The sequence below is a fragment of the Salmo trutta genome, chromosome 28 (assembly GCF_901001165.1).
Source record: "Salmo trutta chromosome 28, fSalTru1.1, whole genome shotgun sequence".
NCBI classification, from domain to species: domain Eukaryota; kingdom Metazoa; phylum Chordata; class Actinopteri; order Salmoniformes; family Salmonidae; genus Salmo; species Salmo trutta.
The window spans coordinates 33,172,024-33,188,729 of NC_042984.1; the positions used below are offsets into that span (position 1 = coordinate 33,172,024).

A 16,706-nucleotide genomic window follows, 5' to 3' on the forward strand; every position below is an offset into this window, starting at 1 on the left:
TGGACAGCAGCCTCTCTGTGCTAGTGATGGCTGTTTAACAGTCTGATGGCCTTGAGATAGAAGTTGTTTGTCTGTCTCTCTGTCCCTGCTTTGATGCACCTATACTGACCTCACCTTCTGGATGCTAGCGGGGTGAACAGGCAGTGGCTTGGGTGGTTGTTGTCCTTGATGATCTTTTTGGTCTTCCTGTGACATCGGGTGCTGTAGGTATCCTGGAGGGCAGGTAGTTTGACCCCGGTGATGCGTTGTGCAGACCACACCGTCCTCTGGAGAGCCCTGCGGTTGTGGGCGGTGCAGTTGCCGTACCAGGCGGTGATACAGCCCGACAGGATGCTCTCAATTGTGCATCTGTAAAAGTTTGTGAGGGTTTTAGGTGGCAAGCCAAATTTCTTCAGCCTCCTGAGGTTGAAGAGGCGCTGTTGCCTTCTTCACCACACTGTCTGTGTGGGTGGACCACTTCAGTTTGTCCGTGATGTGTACGCCAAGGAACTTAAAACTTTCCACCTTCTCCACTGCTGTCCCATCGATGTGGATAGGGGGGTGCTCCCTCTGCTGTTTCCTGAAGTCCACGATCATCTCTTTCGTTTTGTTGACGTTGAGTGAGAGGTTATTTTCCTGACACCACACTCCGAGAGCCCCAGTGTTGAGGATCAGCGAAGTGGAGATGTTGTTTCCTACCTTCACCACCTGGGGCGGACCGTCAAGAAGTCCAGGACGCAATTGCACAGGGTGGGGTTGAGACCCAGGGCCTCAAGCATAATGATGAGCTTGAAGGGAACTATGGTGTTGAATGCTGAGCTGTAGTCAATGAACAGCATTCTTACATAGGTATTCCTCTTGTCCAGATGAGATAGGGCAGTGTACAGTGTGATGGCGATTGCATCATCTGTGGACCTATTGGGGCGGTAAGCAAATAGAAATGGGTCTAGGGTGACAGGTAAGCTGGAGGTTATATGATTCTTGACTAGTCTCTCAAAGCACTTCATGATGACAGAAGTGAGTGCTACGGGGCGATGGTCATTTAGTTCAGTTACCTTTGCATTCTTTGGTACAGGAACAATGGTGGCCATTTTGAAGCATGTGGGGACAACAGACTGGGATAGGGAGAGATTGAATATGTGTCCAGCTGCATTCTAAACCTTTGGGGTCTTCTTTTCAGTGTGAGAGGCTCAACTCGTCCTTTACTTTGTACTTACCACTCTTCAGCATTATACACATACTCAATCGTTTGGTGATGCATCCAGCTCTTCCTTCATGTCAATTGACTTTTTGGCTACAACCATAGTCCACTTAGTGTTGTCCTCCACCTCTACCTCTGAGTTGTGAAATCCTGAGCTGAACCTCTCAGAGGAAAAACTCTAGACCCTATCATGAGTTAAGAATGTGATTCAAACGTCATTTTTTTCTCCCTTTGTGTCCAGGAAATGGCCACTGTCACCGCTCCTGGGGAGTATGCCAAGAAGGGGTCAAAGTCCAGAGGTTATCGACACAAGGAGGTGATTCAGCATCAGAGGGAGGCTCTGTCAGAGATGAGGGGCAGGATCGGAGCCTTGGAGCAAACATGGCCCCTGAGTAAGCAAGGTCAAAACTCTATGAATATAGAAAGAAAGCTTGCACACAGCATGTTTTGCGCCCATGTGATATAATTGAACACGGCAAAGTGTCACGGTTGTCGTCAGATATAGACCAAAATGCAGCGGGGAAATGTGCACTCATCTTCTTTATTATAAACAGACAAGAAGGAGAACCAAAATAAACATGTACACAAAGAAAACACAACGACTAATCACATGCTGGTAAGGCACAAGGCTATACACAGAACAATCTCCCACAAAGCACTCAACAAACACATACCTATATATAGGACTCTCAATCAGAGGCAACTAGAAAACACCTGCCTCCAATTGAGAGTCCAACCCCAATTAGCAAAACATAGAAATACAAAAGACTAGACAGAACATAGAAATACACTAACATAGAACAGTGCCCAAAAACCCCCGGAATACATAAATCAAATACCCTACTAAACAAACCACCACCCCGAACCACATAAAACAAATACCCTCTGCCACGTCCTGACCAAACTACAATAACAAATAACCCCTATTACTGGTCAGGACGTGACACAAAGGCTTTTGCAGGATACATTAGGGCAGGGACCAGGGGCCCTAAGACCACATATCAGATTATTTCAGATAACAAAAAGAAGTGGGGAAAATACTTTTTTTAAATATGCTCTTTTTGTGCTGCTCCCTATCTCTATGCCTTGGTCAATGTCATTGTACATTGTCTATATATGTATTTAAATTACTTAGGAGACTATAAAACTTTGTGTCCTCCAAAGTGTTCCTCTTCTCTGATATTTGGGTAACTGTTTGTTCCCTCAGAGCGCTTCACCCAGCAGGGGGCACCTAAGAAACAAGCAGGGAGTGAGGCGAGCAAACTCAGCACACCGAGGTCTGCAGTGGTAAGCACCTGACCTAGCCTGGTCTCATAGACTAACCGTAACATAGTAAATGTAAATCCGGGAACTCAAATTAGTAGGATATGATTCGTTTGGTATGGTTACATAAGACAGATGGTTACTTATTTTCTTTTCCATTGCAAAATGTATTAAAAGTTTTTCATTAAATGCACCCAATGAACACATCCCAATACTCACTCTGCTGAGAAATTCATCTTAATGCCTATGACTATGATTATCAATGTAGTATTGTGTAATGTCATATGTTACATGATCATTTCAATCTAGAGTGGCTGGCCGCTCCCTGTAGCATTGGGGGAGGAGACCCTGGAGCGCACAGCCAGACTGGACCTATCAGACGCCCTGGACCTCAGCGAGAGGACAGTGAGTGGAAGGATGCTGTCAGGTGGAGAGTGTGGGTGGCTATGACAGCTATATGACATTTAGCAGAATGTATCCCCATTGCCATCTACGGGTGACTGGGCTGCAGTGTTCTTCAATTCTAACCCAAATAGAGCTACAGGGTGTGCAGGTTTTTGTCCTAGCCCAGCACCTACTTGATTAAACTAAATCATCAATTACTCCTCTCATTCTGTCTTTGTCTCTCTCTCTCTATTTTTCTCTCTATTTTTCTCTCTCTCTCTCTCTATTTTTCTCTCTCTCTCTATTTTTCTCTCTCTCTCTCTCTCTCTCTCTCTCTCTCTCTCTCTCAGTACCTGGATCTGGCACGGGCGCTGTGCGAGGCTCTGGAGTTGAGCGAGGGCCAGCTGCAGGGGTGTGTGTCCCTGCAGCACCTGCCCCAGGAGGAGAGGGCCAGTCTGGCTTCTTTGCGTCACGCAGACCTGGAGCTGCTCCGGAGCTGCATGGCCCTACAGCACAGCCAGGCCCAGCGAAGTGAAACCCTACTGCAGCAGCAGCATAGAGAAATGACTACTCTCAGGTAGGGAAGTAAAAGAAGGGAATATAGGGCCGTGAAATAGATCCCTTTCCTCAATAGTGAATTTTCATGAAATTGCTACAAATATGCCACTTTGCAGACACTTTTATCCAAAGCAATATACAGTACAGTGAGTGCATATATTTTTATAATGTGTATGTAATCCCTGCAGAAATTTTAACAAATAACTTGGCATTGCTAGCACCACACTCTTACCAACCAATCACCCGCTAGCTGCTTCAATAGTAATTAAGTTATAAGAGAGATGCTACTGTAGGAGCAACACAAAGAGTCTACTATTTATTTGGCCTACTTTTATTGGTTGGTGTTTACGTAATGTGTTGACTCATTTGATTGATGAGTAGAAAACCCACCTGCCTCAAGTGACTTGAAACAGGATTGCAGTTAGGGTGATTTGATCATTGATAAGTGTCTGTATTACGTCTGTCCTCCCCCTCTGCTACCCTCCCCTCCCCCGCCCAGGGAGAGCCAGGCGGCGGGTCAGCAACTCCAGTCCAGGCTGGATATGCTGAGGACCGAGCTGGAGACGGAGAGCCAAGAGAGCTCCCTGCTCCGTGAGGCCTTGCGCCACACCCAGAGTCGTCTGGAACATGAGATAGACGTAAACACCAGGGCCGTAAAGAGCCGTAAGGTATAGAAGTAGTAGAGCGGAGTGAAACACTCAACGAACCCAGGAGCCTATTTGTTTTGTAACACATTATCACCTTGATGTACAATAGGCTGGACCAGGAGATCGGCCTTAACACCAGGGCCGTAAAGAGCCGTAAGCTATAGAAAGTAGCCTAGTAAAACGGAGTTCAACAGTCCAACCCACCGGGTGATTTGCTTTGTAACACCTAAAATCTATCTAGTCCAGCTAGTTACACTTTGCTGGGTACCTGACTGTTTCTGCTTCATCAATGTTACTACTTCCAGGTATGCATGCATAGGTAGTATTTGGAAAATAACAGCTGTGGTAAAATTCTTACGGACGGTGCCGTTGAATCCCAGTCATGGTATGGTAGGAATAGTGTAATTTACCTGGGGCCATTATTAACAGAACAGATACAAGAACCTCATACTTTTGTTCCAGGTCATTTGCCCACCCTCAGACAAGCTATGCTGAGTCCATTGAAAATGGACATGACTATTCGACTGCCCACTAAGCAAGTCCACAGACAGACAGACAGACAGACAGACAGACAGACAGACAGACAGACAGACAGACAGACAGACAGACAGACAGACAGACAGACAGACAGACAGACAGACAGACAGACAGACAGACAGACAGACAGACAGACAGACAGACAGCATTTATTGGGCCCTTCCTCAGGCTTTGTTGTGCTGTTCAAGCATGTATGGATTGATCAAAAATCGATTGATCAAACGTAAGTGCTTAAGTAAGGTAAATTTCCTCCATCTACTGTATAATCAAGTAGATAGAAAGCTAACTTGGAACAATCTTAGGAGATGCTGATGGTGTCTCATTGGGACGCAGAACGGCAACTGACCGTAGGGCTGAACTAAGGCTCATTATTACATACAGTATGAGTCAATAGCATCTACAGTACCAGTGTTCATACAAGCATATACAGTGCATTCGGAAAATATTCAGACCCCTTGACTTTTTCCACATTTTCTTACATTAGAGTCTTATTCTAAAATTGATTAAATTGGGGGGGGGGTTCGTTATCAATCTAGACACAATACCCCATAATGACTTGGTGGTTCCAAACTTCTTCCATGTAAGAATGATGGAGGCCACTGTGTTCTTGGGAACCTTACATTTTCCATTTTAGTCATTTAGCAGACGCTCTTATCCAGAGCGACTTACAGTAGTGAATGCATGCATTTCATACATTTCATTTCACGCATTTTTTTTTTTTTTTGTACTGGCCCCCCGTGGGAATCGAACCCACAACCTTCAATGCTGCATAAAAATTGTGCCTCGACACAATCCTGTCTCTGAGCTCTACGGACAATTCATTCAACCTCATGGCTTGGTGTTTACTCTGACATGCACTGTCAGCTGTGGGACCTAATATAGACAGGTGTGTGCCTTTCCAAATCATGTCCAATCAATTGAATTTACCACAGGTGGACTCCAATCAAGTTGTTGAAACATCTCAAGTATGATCAATGGAAACAGGATGCATCTGAGCTCAATTTGGAGTTTCATAGCAAAGGGTCTGAATACTTATGTAAATAAGGTATTTCTGTTTTTAGGTTTAATACATTTGCTAAAAATTCTAAAAACCTGTTTTTGCTTTGTCATTATGGGGTATTGTGTGTAGATTGCTGAAAAAAATAAATATTGAATCCATTTTAGAATAAGGCTGTAACGTAACAAAATGTGGAAAAAGTCAAGGCGTCTAAATACTTTCCGAAGGCTCTTATAGAATATGTTACACAGCCATCCTCTTAAAGATTGGACCCTTTTTTTCCATTTTCGCCTAAAATTACATTCCCAAATTTAACTGCCTGTAGCTCTGGACCTAAAGCAAGGATATGCATATTCTTGATACCATTTGAAAGGAAACACTTTGAGGTTTGTGGAAATGGGAAATTAATGTTAGAGAGTATAACATATTATATCTGGTAAAAGATAATACAAAGAAAAAAACATGTGTTTTTTACATCTTTGAAATGCAAGAGGAAGGCAAAATGTAATATTCCAGATTAGGCGCAATTTAGATTTTGGCCACTAGCAGTGTATGTGCAAAGTTTTAGACTGATTAAATGAACCATTGCATTTCTGTTCAAAATGTTTTATCAAGACTGCCCAAATGTGCCTAATTAGTTTATTAATACATTTTCAAGTTCATAACTGTGCACTCTCCTCAAACAATAGCATGGTATTTTTTCACTGTAATAGCTACTGTAAATTGGTCGGGTGCAGTTTGATTAACAAGAATTTAAGCTTTCTGCCCATATCAGATGTCTATTAGAGGTCGGCCGATTATGATTTTTCAACACCGATACCGATTATTGGAGGACCAAAAAAAGCCGATACTGATTATTAATCGGACGATTTTATTTATTTATTTATTTGTAATAATGACAATTACAACAATACTGAATGAACACTTATTTTAACTTAATATAATACATAAATACTATCAATTTAGCTTCAAATAAATACTGAAACATGTTCAATTTGGTTTAAATAATGCAAAAACAAAGTGCTGGAGAAGAAAGTAAAAGTGCAATATGTGCCATGTAAAAAAGCTAACGTTTAAGTTCCTTGCTCAGAACATGAGAACATATGAAAGCTGGTGGTTCCTTTTAACATGAGTCTTCAATATTCTCAGGTAAGAAGTTTTAGGTTGTAGTTATTATAGGAATTATAGGACTATTTCTCTCTATACGATTTGTATTTCATATACCTTTGACTATTGGATGTTCTTATAGGCACTTTAGTATTGCTAGTGTAACAGTATAGCTTCCGTCCCTCTCCTCGCTCCTACCTGGGCTCGAACCAGGAACACATCGACAACAGCCACCCTCGAAGCAGCGTTACCCATGTAGAGCAAGGGGAACAACTACTCCAAGTCTCAGAGCGAGTGACATTTGAAACGCTATTAGCGCGCACCCGCTACCTAGCTAGCCATTTTACATTGGTTACACAAGCCTAATCTTGGGAGTTGATAGGCTTGAAGTCATAAACAGCGCAATGCTTGAAGAATTGCGAAGAGCTGCTGGCAAAATGCACGAAGGTGCTGTTTGAATGAATGCTTACGAGCCTGCTGCTGCCTACCATCGCTCAGTCAGACTGCTCTATCAAATATCAAATCATAGACAATTATAACATAATAACACACAGAAATACGAGCCTTTGGTCATTAATATGGTCGAATCCGGAAACTATCATTTCGAAAACGAAACGTTTATCATTTCAGTGAAATACTGAAGTGTTCCGTATTTTATCTAACGGGTGGCATCCCTAAGTCTAAATATTCCTGTTACATTGCACAACCTTCAATGTTATGTCATAATTATGTACAAATCTGGCAATTAATTACGGCCTTTGTTAGGAATAAACGGACTTCACACAGTCCGCAATGAGCCAGGCTGCCCAAACTGCTGTATATACCCTGACTGCTTGCACGGAACGCTAGAGAAGTGACACAAATTCATGTTAGCAGGCAATATTAACTAAATATGCAGGTTTCAAAATATATACTTGTGTATTGATTTTAAAGAAAGGCATTGATGTTTATGGTTAGGTACATTGGTGCAACGACAGTGCTTTTTTCGCAAATGCGCTTGTTAAATCATCACCCATTTGTCGAAGTAGGCTGTGATTCGATGAGAAATTAACAGGCACTGCATCGATTATATGCAACGCAGGACACGTTAGATAAACTAGTAATATCATCAACCATGTGTAGTTAACTACTGATTATGTTAAGATTGATAGTTTTTTATAAGATAAGTTTAATGCTAGCTAGCAACTTACCTTGGCTTCTTGCTGCCCTCGCGTAACAGGTAGTCAGCCTGCCTTGCAGGCTCCTCGTGGAGTGCAATGTAAGGCAGGTGGTTAGAGCGTTGGACTAGTAACTGGAAGGTTGCAAAAACGAATCCCCGAATCCCCCCTAAACAAGGCAGTTAACCCCCGTTCCTAGGACGTCATTGAAAATAAGAATGTGTTCTTAATCTGACTTGCCTAGTTAAATAAAGGTGTAAAAATATTATACTTTTTTTTCAATAAAAAAAACGGCAAATCGGTGGCCAAAAATACCGATTACCGATTGTTATGAAAACTTGAAATCGGCCCTAATTAATCGGCCATTCCGATTAATCGGTCGACCTCTAATGTCTATGTCCTGGGAAATGTTCTTGTTACTTACAACCTCGTGCTAATCACATTAACCTACGTTAGCTCAACCATCCCGCGGGGGGGGGGGGGGACACCGATCCTGTAGAGGATATAGTAGTCCAAAATGGTATTCTATGCAACAGCAATTATGTGTCAAATGACAGTTTGTGCCATGTCTTACAGTGGACAGTAGGGTGTCATAACTTGACACTTTAAAAAGGCTTTATACTCTGTGTATGAGTAGTATGGGACATGGCCTAATCGAGTGTGATTGTGAACTAATGTTTAAAACAGCCATTTTATTCAACAGCAGATACTAGATAAAAAAATGACTAAAATGTAAAAAAAATAAAAATACTGTGTCTGCCAAAAGGCAATATGCTTTTACAGTGAATTTTAGAGTGGCCAAACTTTTATTTTCCACAGTCATGTTAATAAAACAACCGTGATTCCAGTCATCATAGTGGGCATTCTCTGGTTGTTTGTTAGCATAGTGCCGTTCATGTAAAGATACTGTAAGTAAACAGATCAGTAATTGAAAGGTACACTGTGGCACCCGTCTGTCTCACTGTGTGGTTAAGCTTAATATCCCATATCCATGATTAAGATGGACTCAGCTTAATGTGTCATTGTGAATCAGGGTGAGGATTGGTATCAGCAGCATGTTTTCAGCATAATATAGCAAGTATTCAGCATAACCTTAATTAAGCGTTAAAAAGCTTCATATTAATAGCACTATCTTTATGGCAAGATCTGATGTGAAAAGATGCCAATTAGTGGAAAAAAGAACAGAGTTGCGCTGCCTGTCTAAACGCAGCCTTTGTTTGCTCTCCTCCCTTTGCACCCTCCCCTCTCTTCTCCTCTATTCCCTAATTCCTTCTTAACCTCCCTCCCTCCTTTCTCCCTCTCAAACCCCTCTCTTCCCTCCCTTTCATCTCTCCTCCCCTCTGTGTCATACCTCCCTTTCCTCTCTCTCTTCCCTCCACAGGCAGTGAGTGTGGAGAAAGTCCAGAGGAGGAGTGGGAAGACAGCCTCTCACAGCTGTGTCCGTACTGAGGCCGGCGACAAGGTGAGCCAGAGCCACAGCTGGATAGACAAACAGACACACTATTCCTCTGCTACTCATATCAAACCATTAACATCCTAGATTTACAATTTACTAGCGTGTGTTGCTTGTCTGCTTGGTTCTGTTCCAAGGAAGTGGCTTTCAGATTAACTTTGTGATATTTAATGAATGATTATTTAACATAGTATCGTCATCCAGTATTGTCTCTCCTCTCCAGTCCTACCAAAAAAAATTATTGGTGGTTCTGATTTGCTGCTACTCCACACAAAAATCACAGTTTGTTGTTTGAATTAAACATACCCATCTAACTGTACCTCCAGTAGGCTATCTCTTTTCATGATCCTCATTACCTCAACCACTGGCTGCGTGAGTCCGTCTACCACACTAGCATAATCTGAAGATCAATAGAAATCTCACTGTCACCTATTAATAATTCACATGCACACAGAGGTGTAACACACACCCCCGCAGCCCCCGCTATTAGCTTTAAAACTGCGACATTTTCTCTCAGCCTGAGGGCAAAATGTATAGAATAGCAATAAATTATCTTTAAAACTGCTACATTTTCTCTCAGCCTCATGGCAAAATGTATAGAATAGCATGAGATTAGCTATAAAACTGCACATTTTTCTCTCTGCTTGCAAAACTGTGTTACTGCACGCACGCACGCACACACATAACACAAACACACACAAACACACACTACCATTGCAGCCCCCAGAAGTGTTAATTATAGCGGCTAATGCTAGTAAGGAGGGGGGCTAGTTCAGAGTATCTGATATGGTTGGATTGGAGAAATCAGTAGGGTGGAAACCATACCTTCACTTATCCAATCAAGGAAGAGGGGAACGAAGGCTACATGTTGAAGGTATTCCAACAGGGCCCCTGTCTTCCTCTGCCAAAAACACATTTCCATGGACTGTATAGAAAATGGATTATTAAGTATTCTTCTTCTGAACAGGCGACAGCGAAGACATCAAGCCTGCTGGAGAGGCTGAAGAAGAGGGAGTACGAGGTGGAGACCCTGAAGAGGCAGCTGGGGAAGAAGGAGTTTGGCAAGATGGCCTCCAAGCTGGAGCTGACCATTGTACAGCAGCAGCCTCAACAGGCCCCACCGCTGACCGAGTCCTCATAATGTACTGTAATCCTGCCCCCGCTACACTGGAGTGACTGGACACCAGGGGCAAGGAGACTGGCTCAAGGGTCCTTTTGACTTGAACAGCAGAGGACACTCATTACTACGAGACTAGCGAACACTGCTAGTGTGCGTCACACCATAGAATTAGAAATGCAGCACAGCAGGTCTACTAGAACTCACCTTCCCATTCAAGTCAGCGTCAGTCTATTTCATTGCATCACGCGTACTGTACCGCAGCTTCTGGCCATGAGGAAGTTTCTGCTGGTGGCTGTATATTACCACATATCAGAGCCATATGTTCTATATACTGTATAGCTCTGCACCACATCGTAATGAGTGACTGCCTCTGTAGAGATGATGGAATAGTCAATGCATGAGCATGTGGGTGCTAATGATGTGTGTTTCAAAGGCAGCTTTTCTCAGCTTCCCTCTGAGCTTTGAATGTAAAAAGTCTGTCGGGCTAAATCTGCCACAGCTATATTCTTTTAGCCGGAACACTTCACCGCTCTTGTTCATCCATTCACCACGGAAAATGAGGCAGTCTTTATGCACGACAATACAAATGCTTTCTTCTGCAGACTTTTCTGCCGATACAGTATAATATTTTGGTTGACACGTCACTGCGATATCTCAGCAGTCAAGAAAATGGCCAAGGCGTCCATTTGAGCGGCTATTTCTGGAGTGTGTGTGCTACACTAACGACAGGAATATGCCCATGAACCGCAGATACAAAGAAAAAAGGAGTGTGTTATTCCTCCTATCTGCAGTAGACCTCCTCCCCCACTCCCGCCCTCCTCTCTATGCCTCGAGGTTATTGTGGTCCGTTATCGCAATGGGCAGAGAGAAAAGCTGATTCATTTATTCATCATCAGAGCCTTTTCTTGCTCACAGCAGCACACACTGTCACAAACACAGTCACGTGAGCATAGGATGAGAGAGAGTGGTTTGTGTGTATAGGTGCGTATGTGTATGTGGGAAGGTGTGAAAGGGTCAAGCGTGAGCGAGCATGCGCATCAGTGTGTTGTTTTGAGTGCGTGTTTGTGACGTGTGGCAGTGTTCATGACGTGTGTGAGTGAGAAGACGTACGTGTGAGTCTGTCTCTGTTTGTGCATGTGATTGTGTATGTGAGCATGTGCAAAATCTATTATTCAGGATATTAATCCTCCATTGTTCTACATAAAGCAGATGCCACAGATAATAGAGCCAGTACATGGTTTGGTTTCTCTCTCTATTTGTTTGACTCAATTCCCATAAGGCGGGGTTCCCAAACTAGCAGCCGACCAAGTGATTTTATTTGGCCACCCAAGTTTTCTGAGAAATAAAAATAAAAAAGGTTTATAATTTTTACATTTTTTATTGTTGGACATTAAAAGACTGTAAAAACACCAGCAAATCAGCTCGAAGTGATTTTAATTTTGGAAATCTGTTCCAAAGTAATCTCACGCATAATGGAGAGATATATGTGATCGTATACAAATATAGGTTTGAAATTATTATGCTTTTTGTGAAATATGATATCTGTTTGGGCTTCTTGCGATCAATTTGCAGTCTATTTCTAATTATGTTCTGGGGCCCTGACCGTCTGCTCAAGAAACAATTGTCCCACGGCTGAATCTAGTTGAAGATCCATGTCATAAGAGATAATGAGGGCTACTCCTAAAAAAGCTTCTTGTCTTCCTCACTCACTGACCCAGATTTGGTATTTTAGTGCATACAAGCAGATGGTACAATTGTTTGATGGTACAATGTTTCTTTGTTGCCTCTAGGCAAAAGGCTGCATCAGTCCGTCATCATTGCTCCTCTCTGATGTTTGCTATGGTCTACCTACCTCTATGGCCATGTGCATCAGTATAACTTCACCCCAATGCATTACTACTTGTTTCGGTGTCTTTCAGACATGTTTGTCACTCTGTGCACTTTTGTTTTTATTGTCTGGACCATCACAGAAAAAACACTGATTCATCTCCAGAAGCCATTATAGTTTGTCTGCTTTCATTAATCAGGATCAATTATGTCTGTTTTTAACATGAGTATGTCACTCACTGGCATTGGTATGCCTTTGATTTCAGCTGGCAGTCCACAGCGCTGTGTTGAGTTGTTGCTAAATATATGTGTTGACCTCAGCAATTACTGCTCCTCCTCAGTCAGCCCCTTCTGAGTGGACACAACCAGCTAATTGGCACTGTGCAGATTCCAGTGTGTTCCTTTAAAGGCACAATCTGGGATATTTCCTGCTGTTCAATGGTAACGTCAATTCATGATCTTGTTCTTTAGGAATGTAACTTAAACATTTTATGGCCTGTTAGTCCTTACATTCGTAGCTGCGCCTATGAAGTTTAAGTCACAATGCTGCTGTTTGGGCTGAAACTAAACACCAGATTTTGGCTTTAATCTTTTTATAATCAGCAGAGTGCCCCTGGTTCACACCATTGCCTTCGCAAACAGCTAGCTCAGCCACAGTCTCAGTGGCTTCCAATAGCATTGCTGAGTCAAGCTTGACCTCTCCTCACTGCTCATTTACTTAAAGACTATTCTGTTTTGTTTTATTATAATGTAGGCTATCTGTGTTGAGATTCATTCACACAGAGTTTGTTAAAGCATTGAGGTTCAGTTGAACTACATCTGACAGTATAAATAAGTATAACGTATACATATGACAGTATACCTGTCTGGGGCGATGGCTAGAAATATTACTGTGTTTGTGATTGGTCAAGAGACATCCTAAATGCTTTACTGTATATGCATCACAATACAAAAACACTTGGGAACCACCTACCGTATCTTTCCAGACTGCTGCGTGCTATAGGTACAGACCCTTATTCCTATTTTCAAGGGCATTGCTGAGTGTGTTAGAAGTGAGGTGGTATGTTAGGACAAGCGGTACACAAATATCATTTTTTAAACGCTTTGAACAGTATAGTGTCCACATTGTCTTATTTAATGTTGGTAATAAGGGTTTCATTACATGATATTTGATCAGATTCACCAAATCACCCAAAAGTGTCTGTACTTTCTCCTAATATGAATGAATTAGGATATGATTAGCAAAATATTTTTCATTGAATTAGGATATGATTATCTATTCAATTATGACATACACTCTTAGAATTAGTGGTGACTCAAGGAACCCCTAGAGTTCCTCAAGAAACCATTGCTAGTCAAAGGTTCATATTGGCACCTTTGGTTTGTTGAGGGGTTCTTGGAGGAACCTTTCATGTTTAAATGTAGCAGAGAGTTCCTGGATGAACCCTGGACTGGAACCGTGGCTAAGTAGAGGTGTGGCTTTCAGATAGATCTTTTTAGGCCACCGGTGGGAGTAAGGCCACCCATGTCATTTCTGTTCATGTGTCCTGTTGTATTGTCATCAAATGTTAAGGTTGAACACTGACAGTTTTGTTGCTTCAATTAGGCTTACAGAGGTGTATGAGTTCCTCAAGAGCCTATGCAAATCCCAAAGTTGGAATAGTTACCACTTTATAAATATTCAAGGGAAATACACATTTGCAGTGTACAAACTTAAAATGATGAACAGGAATGACATGTTCATACTTTTTGGTGGCCAAAAATAACTATTTGAATGCCTCAAATAAGCCATGCCTCCAATCTTCTGATAAGCAGCCACTTCAACAATATATTATTACACTGAACAAAAATATACATGCAACATGTAAAGTGTTTCATGAGCTGAAATAAAATTTATTTGTTTACATCCCTGTTAGTGAGCATTTCTTCTTTGCCAAGATAATCCATCCACCTGACAGGTGTGGCATATCAAGAAGCTGCCACAGATGTCGCAAGTTTTGAGGGAACATGCTATTGTCATGTTGACTGCAGTAATGTCCACCAGAGCTGTTGCCAGACAATTGAATGTTAATTTCTCTACCATAAGCCGCCTCCAACGTCATTTTAGAGAATTTGGCAGTACTTCCCGCCAGCCTCGTAACCACAGACCACGTGTGACCACTCCAGCCCAGGACCTCCACATCTGGCTTCTTCACCTTTGGGATTGTCTGAGACCAGCCACCTGGACAGCTGATGAAACTGTGGATTTGCACAACCAAAGAATTTCTGCACAAACTGTCAGAAACCGTCTCAGGGAAGCTCATCTGCGTGCTCGTTGTCCTCACCAGGGACAGCAGTTCGGCGTCGTAACCGACTTCAGTGGGCAAATGCTCACCTTCGATGGCCACTGGCACACTGGAAAAGTGTACTCTTCACGGATGAATCCCAGTTTCAACTGTACTGGGCAGATGGCAGACAGCATGCCGTGTGGGCGAGCGATTTGCTGATGTCAACGATGTGAACAAAGACCCCCATGGTGGCGGTGGGGTTATGGTATGGGCAGGCATAAGCTACGGGCAACAAACACAATTGCATTTTATCGATGGCAAAATGAATGCACAGAGATACCATGACGAGATCCTGAGGCCCATTGTCGTGCCATTCATCCGATGCCATCACCACATGTTTTAGCATGATAATGCATGGCCCCATGTTGCAAGAATCTGTACAGAATTCCTGGATGCTGAAAATGTCCCAGTTCTTCCATGACTTCAATACTCACCAGACATGTCAACCATTGAGCGTGTATGAAGGAGTGTTCCAGTTCACGCCAATATCCAGCAACTTCGCACAGCATTGAAGACGAGTGGGACAACATTCCACAGGCCACAATCAACAGCCAGATCAACTCTATGCTAAGGAGATGTCGTGCTGCATGAGGAAAATGGTGGTCACACCAGATACTGACAGGTTCTCTGATCCACGCCCCTATCTTTTTTTAAAGTATCTGTGACCAACAGATGCATATCTGTATTCCCAGTCATGTGAAATCCATAGATTAGGGCCTAATTTGTTTATTTCAATTGACTGATTTCCTTTTATGATCTGTAACTCAGTAAAATCTTAGAAATTATTTCATGTTGCATTTGTATTTTTGTTCAGTGTAAAAAGGTACAACATTTAACCCCTCCCATCACAAAAAGGTTACGGTTTGAACCTTTACACAGGGATTCCTCAAATAACCTTTTTGAATCGGAAAGGGTTGTTGGACATAAGGAATGGAAAAGGCTTTGTTAGACGAAAGATATAGGAACATGCACAGCCTGTTGTGTTCATTAATCACTGTGTCTAGTTATTATTTTACTGTTTGAAATTAAATAAGGTTTGTTATTGCACTTGGTCATGGAGAATACAGTATGCATACTAGATTTGCTTGTGGTACTTCGATCCATTTTTTCATTCAGTTGATTTATGATTATCGTTTTTCCATTTAGTATCACAATTATTATTGCAATTTATTGATAGTATTCATCCCTGTTTGTTTAATCAGTACTTCTACTTGTTTGTTCATCTCTTTGTGGTGCACTTAGAGATTGTTTAAATGACAATCACTGTCATTTGATTAAATATGTTATAAGCTGTTACTAAACTGTTACATTTCAAGATTTCCTTGCTTTTTTGTCATAATGGCTAAATTCCTTTTTCATCCGACAGTGATCCGACAGAAATCCGACAGAAATCCTCTCTATTTCTTGCTGCATTGCATTAGTTGAAACAAAGACTGTTCTCAGGGCAGGCCTGGTTGTAGCTAGATACTGTATGTTTGAGTCGGGTCAGGGCAAATTTTTGCATTTTATCTAGCCTTAATCTTTTTCCTAACCTTAACCTAATTCTCCTAACCTGTCACGTTAATTCTCCTAACTGCCACGTTAATTCTCCTAACCTGCTGTGAAAGTTCTCCTAACCTGCTACAAAAAGTCATTTGTGCTAGTCAAAACCGGCAGATCTGCCCTGAGAACAGTCTTGGTTTCCACTAATGCGATACAGCTCTATTCTCTCCCGTCTCGCTCCATATATGGTGTGACTCAGGTAGAGTGGGTGTTGCTGGCTGAGGCAGCCCCTCCTACATAGAAAACAGAGGAGATTCAGAGAAGCCAAGCCTCCCATGCGTGAGTCATAGCACATGACTCGGGTGCGTTCCTCTGCTCAGTCGTGGCTGACGCCTGACAGATCTTAAAATACCTATCCAGACATTGTATCAGCTAAGCACATCAAATGTTATAGCGATCTGTCAGTTGCAGGGGAACACGACCTCAGTCTGCTTATGGGTTTCAATTAGTTACCTGCCCAAAACACCACATCTGCTGATCTATTAAAATGTGTAATTCCACTTGTGAACACAAATGTAGACCAGATTTTCTGTGTACAGAGCTACTGAATGGCAGATCTAGGCTATTATTTGAAAGGAGCGAGGGGAAGTAATTGTAAATATGCTTG

General features: G+C 42.2%; 1 protein-coding gene across 1 annotated transcript in view; it reads left to right on the forward strand.

The window, feature by feature from the left end:
• The window catches only part of fhad1 (forkhead-associated (FHA) phosphopeptide binding domain 1), a 43,245-nt gene extending 29,901 nt beyond the window's left edge, over positions 1 to 13,344 (forward strand). Inside the window, exons 22-28 of the mRNA XM_029719692.1 lie at positions 1,422 to 1,572; positions 2,388 to 2,467; positions 2,753 to 2,848; positions 3,178 to 3,404; positions 3,885 to 4,053; positions 9,212 to 9,292; positions 10,251 to 13,344. Coding sequence (XP_029575552.1) covers positions 1,422 to 1,572; positions 2,388 to 2,467; positions 2,753 to 2,848; positions 3,178 to 3,404; positions 3,885 to 4,053; positions 9,212 to 9,292; positions 10,251 to 10,424 — 978 coding nt within the window. The 3' untranslated portion in view covers positions 10,425 to 13,344. The remainder of the gene's footprint in view (positions 1 to 1,421; positions 1,573 to 2,387; positions 2,468 to 2,752; positions 2,849 to 3,177; positions 3,405 to 3,884; positions 4,054 to 9,211; positions 9,293 to 10,250) is intronic.
• Positions 13,345 to 16,706: the final 3,362 nt, after the last annotated feature.